Raw genomic sequence first — 5,628 nt, 5'->3', positions numbered from 1 at the left:
CCATCAGTAATGTGGTGGCCCTTCAGCACAACACTGCCTGATGTGTGCCAGCCCCTCAAACTTCCCCGATTCATGAGCTCAAACAACAGATCTGGAAAAAAATTAACTACAGATGCCAGGCAGAACCCAAGCACAAAGCTGAACAGCAATTGTTCAGCCTGAGCAGTGCTGTTAGCTACAGTGTTAAGAAAATATTTGAGCATTTCAAGAAAAAGAAGGTGATTCACGTGCCTTTCCATTTAGTAAATGAAACCTGCAATTGTTTTCCCCATGAACTGAACTGCAGTTCCCACAAACCTGCTCTGTGTGCTGCAGTGAGCTGCTTTTGCTCAGTAGTCCTGAGTCTGATTACTTGTCTTGGCAAATGTGGACCCAAACTTCCCAACTTTTTATCTGTGCCCTTTCCCAGCAGTCACCCCTCTGTTACCAAAGCAGGTGGAAGCAGAGATGGCCAGCAGTCTGCCCTCTTGCAGGCACGATGTAGTAACTGTCTGGGATCTTCCCAGAGCTGTCTGGGAATGCTGCCTGTGTGTTCCACTGAGATAGCTGGTGTGATTTCCTGTCATATTTATGCCCCTGGATGGGGTCTGTGGCAGGACACAGCAGCCTTGCCAGATAAACACTGAGTGCTGCCTTTGAGCTGTCAGTTAGCTCAGTTAGCAGTTCTAGCTGCCTCCTTTGCAGGGTTTCGTGGGTTTTTAGGGAAGAACCAAATGGATGAAAAATGATAAATTTTGTAGTAGAATGTGAATTATTGCCATGGAAGAGATTCCCTCTTCTTTCCTCTTATAGGGACAGAAAACATGTTCTCTCAAACTTTTTTTTTTTTCCTGTGTTCTCTGCATCTTATTTAATGTGGTGGTTGCTGCAAGCAGAAATGTTTGCTAATTGCTTATTTTTGTGCATTTGTAGCACTGAAGCCATACAGTAAAGCAGTTTACTATTTTATGCATATCTGGTTTATAGACACAAAAGAGAGTGGTGAACATATAGTGTTAATGATTTATTTTATTTTCAGGAAACAAGGAACATCATTTAGGAGACTCTCCATGGGAGTTTGCAGAGTGCAATATTCTGCATTCATACAAAATGGTGGTTGTCTTTTAAAAAATTGGACAGCTCAGTGCAGGAGAATGTTCTAAAATTATCTTGGTGTGTACAGCACTACGTCCCTTTGTGTTTATTTGAAATTCTCTCCTGCAGAGGTTACTAATGTAGAGAAGTGAGGGATGGCTGACACACAGTTTCAGTGTGCAATTATTTTCACTGTTAGATTTGGAGCCCTTTTCCTAGTTTGGTGTTTTAATTTCTGCTCCTAGTCATTTGTTAAGAAATTTCGTGTAGATTCAGACAAGCTGTGATCTTGGAATTCCTTAAATTTCTCTTTATTAAAAGAAATTAATCTCCTTTTAATTTTCTGATCTTTTATTTGCATTACTGTTGTTCTTCTGATTCTTCTGCAGCTGATTCTTCCTGATTTGTGGACATTGATGCTTAATTACTGTAGCTTATCCAAACATGGAAGTAAATAAATCTTTCTATCCCTAAGCGATGTTCCCTATTTTACCAAGCAAAGGTGGTGTTAGCCCCCTGCTGCAATGTCATACCTGGGAGAGCATCCTTGCTGGATTCTGGGACTCCTCTGCATTGAGCCCTCAGCTCCTCTCTTCTCTCCTGGTGTACAATCTTGCTTTTGACTGCTCAGCCCTGTGCACTCACCCCTTCCCTCTCCTTGTTCCCCTCTGGGGATCCCTTGCAGGTTTTCCCATTGCAGTGGGTGTGTTGTGTGCCAGACCCCTGGTTATGTTCCAGGGAAAGCACTGAGTGTATTCCCTGCCTTTTCCCGCTGTAAATCCCCAAGCTACACTTGGTTGCTGATGTGTGTAACCCTCTGCCCCTGGGCTGTGTCCTTGCCCCAAAGCTCTCTGTGTTCCAGAGGTTCTTCCAGCAGTCCCCCTGTGGGTTCAGTGGCTGTTGCTGGTGTCAAGGCACTCATCCTGCAGGGACATGGATTTATCCTGGCAGGGGGTGATGTGTCAGACTGACCTTCTCCTGGGGCAGGAGGGGGACCAGCAGCCAAGGTGTTACAGGCTGTATATTCCACAGCTGTCTCAGAATGTCACCAGCAGTCAGCAGTGGAGTTTGACTCTATATCGCTGAAATGCTCTCTCAGGGGCAAGAGGGACCTGCAAACGTCCCTGTGAGCTTCTGCTGCCTTTGCCTTGAGTGTTTGTGGCTTCTTGCAGAAGCACCAGCAGGTGAAGATTGCAGCCCCACCCACGGGGAACAATTGTTGTTCACCACCAGCCCTGCTGGGAGATGCTGGGCCGGACCCAGGAACCCACAGGGCACTTGATACAGAGCCAGGCAGCCCTTGGCACCTTCAGCAGGTGGCCTCCAGAACCCAGCCCAGGTTTGGAGCCAGGAGGAGCATTTGCAAATTGTGTCTTTGACTGAACTGCCAACAGCAGCATTAATTTTGGATCTTCAGAGCTCTCCCATCTCACTGGCCTGAGCAGAGCAGGTGGAGCAGCAGGAATTGCTGGCCTTGGACTCTTGGGAATTAGGCTGGGGAGAAAACAATTGCTTGAGTTACCACCACAATTTTTCTGTGAGGATGGGGTGCACAGGAGGAGAAGGGCAGAGTGTACATCCTCTCCAAGCTGTTACATCAAATCCAGAGCATCCAATTTCTGTAGTAAAAATGCAAGACAAATTCTGGAAATTTCTTAGAATTTTAATCAGAAGCTTTTAGAACTGTGAAAGAGAAAGTTGGGTGGTTATAAATGTTCAATAAGCATCCATTATTTCAATTTCACATAAATTGCATTTTTATTGTTCACTCTCTGGGAAATTCAATAATATTTAAAATTATTTTCACAGGTTATATTTTCTTTACCAGTCCATCTTTGAATGTATTAAGTAAGGGATGCATTCAGTAGCTGGTCTATATAATCACAATGGTTTTGCTGGCAGGAAACTCCTGAACCTGGGGAAGAGATGGTTGAGTTTGTCTGCACACGAGAATGGTCCTACCAAGCCCACTGGGACACAGAGAGGGTATAAGGGGCTGCAAACTCACAGAACTTGTGAATGAGAGAAGAATTGCTAAAATAGTACAATTGGTGTCCGTCTCCATATATTAAAAAGCGCAGGATTTGGGGATGTAAATCTTCTTGCTGTAAGAGCTGAGAATTCAGTGGAAAAATGCAAAGTTGAATGGTCAAAAAAAATTCAGAAACAAATTTGGAATCTGCTCTTCATAGGAGTGGTGGCAGCAGAGTGACCCTTGCCTGTCCACAGCTCACCAGGAGTCCCTCGTTCAGGCACTGCCCCAGCCCTTGACCCTGGGATGAGATTGCAGCAGTCCCCCCTCAAGCCAGTGTTTACCAGTGCCCTTGTTCTGGTGGCAGAGGAGCTGGATGTTTCTGTTCCAGCTGTGGCAGTGCCCAGCTCAGTGTGCCTTGTGGTTTTTGGGGCTGTGTCTCCTCAGCAGGCCGTACCGGCTGAGGTTGAGTTGGCAGACGAGCTTCTTGGAGAACTTCAGAGCCCACGCTGCTAAAAGAAGCGTAATTATCGCTCCTGCCATTAAGATGAGGTCTCGCCAGAAGAACTGCAGACACCTGAGCGGGAGGAGCCTCTTGCACATCCCCAGCTCGTTCCCGGTCAGCTCTGCCAGGGCTCTCGTCCTGAGGGGTTCTGGGCTGGCACACCTGATGCTGCGCAGGGAGGGCACAGACAGGTCCTGCAGCCAGAGCTTCACGTGCAGGAGGTGGCAGTCGCAGTGCCAGGGGTTCCCGGCCATGTCCACGCTCTGCAGGCCGGGCAGGCTGTCCAGGAGCCCCGCGGGGACGCGGCTCAGGCTGTTGTTGCGGAGGTCCAGGCTGCGGGTGTTGCGGGGCAGGGCGGGCAGTGCCCGCAGCCCCCGGGAGCTGCAATCCACGTGCAGCCCCTTCCAGCCGCCCAGGGCCTCGCAGCTGCAGGAGGGGGGACACGCTGAGCCCCGGATCATCGGCAGCAGCACCGCGGCAAACCCCGCGGCAGCCAGGAACGCCAGCCTGCTCATCCTGCCTGCCCGGGGAACAACAACAGCGATCAGCGGCATTCCCGAGCATCATCCCGAGGGATGCGGCACAGCTCCTCTCCCAGGGTTGCCCCCACGGCTCAGGGTTTTGGAATGCAATCTTTAGCTGTCTGCATTCCTCCTGACATCACCACGAACGCACCGCACGGAGCACAGCGCTGCCCTTTTGTCCCTGGTTCTTGGCTTTTCCTTCCTAATTGTACAGAACAAGTTATCGTTCAAAGTTCTGGGACACAACAAGACAATGGTATGACCTAGGTTAGTCTCAGGCAAAGTATCTTCATAGATCTAGTGTTGGAATCGCTTTTCAAAATGAGGCTTTAGGGACTGAATTATTGTAAATGCCTAAACATCTTTTTTTCTGATAGTATGAAGGTTCTAACCAGGAAATACCTACTTTTACATGACAAAAAGTTCTCTTTTTTGCCACCTTGTAGCTTCACGCACCTCTGATAACAGACAGTTTAAGATTTGGATGAATAGAGAATTGGAAATTTTGCATATCTGGTACTGCTTGTCCTTTAGGGAATAAATAAACATTCCAGCAGGTAATTATGCCTTTTCCTATGTCATTCCCACTTCTGGAGGGTGGATCCCACAAGACTTCCATCTTGGTCCCTTCTGTTTGGCAGTTTAAAGCTATTCCCTTCCTGCATTCCCTTCTAGATCTCTGCATTTAAAAATACATTGCAAATCTTGGCACAGGACTGGAACTGGAAACACAAATTCATTTGAATAGTTTGAGGAATTTCCAATTTGAAACCATCTTTCTTTATGATTTTAATACATCCTAGAATTAAAATGTATTTCCTCCTTTTTTCCCCCCTCAAAGAAACCAAATACAGAGTGAAAGAATACAGTGTAGTTTTTTACATAGTAAGGCAATAACGAGATAAAATTACACTAATGTAGAATGAAATTTAGAAAAATAATTGTTCAAAATGGTTTCAAGTGCAAAGGTATTTTAGAACTAAAAAAAAAAAAAAAAAAAAGTTTTCCTCTTAAGGTGAGATAATTTTTTCTCCAGTAAGTATCATTTAATAAAGACTGAAAGTATAGGGGAAAATGGATTGATTTTGTTTTAAATTATTTACTTCTATTTGCTTTCAAGGATTATGTAATTAGCTTTTCAAAATTAATTCAGGCAGGTTTAGACTCCTCATCTAAATACTACATTCCTATATTTTGAGTTGGATTAATGCTGCATAAAATTATAAACTTCACAGGCAAGCTGAAATACTGCTCTTCTCCTGTGTCTGTCAGCAAATAGTTGTTCTATCTTTGCTCTGACTGCAGATACTGATCTGTGATTTTTCAAGTTGTTTTTCTCCAGGTAAACACCTTAAAAGGACAGACTGTGCCATCTGATACAAAAAGGTTAAGTGATATCTAGAGAAAAGATGTGCTCTGCTGATTTAACATGGAAACAGCAAGGAATCCAGGCTCAGATAGGAACAGGAACCGTGGCAGAAGTGCAGAAGGGAAGAGCTGAGTGCCACTCACCCTGCTGGGGCTGCTCTGGGTTCCTGGGAGCACTGGCTGGG

The 5,628-nt window shown here is 45.8% G+C and overlaps 1 protein-coding gene across 1 annotated transcript; it reads right to left on the bottom strand.

The window, feature by feature from the left end:
• Nucleotides 1-3,360: 3,360 nt before the first annotated feature.
• GP9 (glycoprotein IX platelet) lies at nucleotides 3,361-4,066 on the bottom strand. The gene has a single exon (XM_027907397.1). The coding sequence runs from the start codon at nucleotides 4,064-4,066 to the stop codon at nucleotides 3,455-3,457; it is 612 nt and encodes a 203-aa protein (XP_027763198.1). The 3' UTR covers nucleotides 3,361-3,454.
• Between the last annotated feature and the right edge of the window lie 1,562 nt (nucleotides 4,067-5,628).

Source organism: Empidonax traillii, unplaced genomic scaffold (assembly GCF_003031625.1).
Source record: "Empidonax traillii isolate 1590-97213 ecotype Southwest subspecies unplaced genomic scaffold, ASM303162v1 scaffold1450:size106763, whole genome shotgun sequence".
Classification (NCBI taxonomy): Eukaryota; Metazoa; Chordata; class Aves; order Passeriformes; family Tyrannidae; genus Empidonax; species Empidonax traillii.
This window is presented reverse-complemented; position numbering and strand designations above follow the sequence as displayed.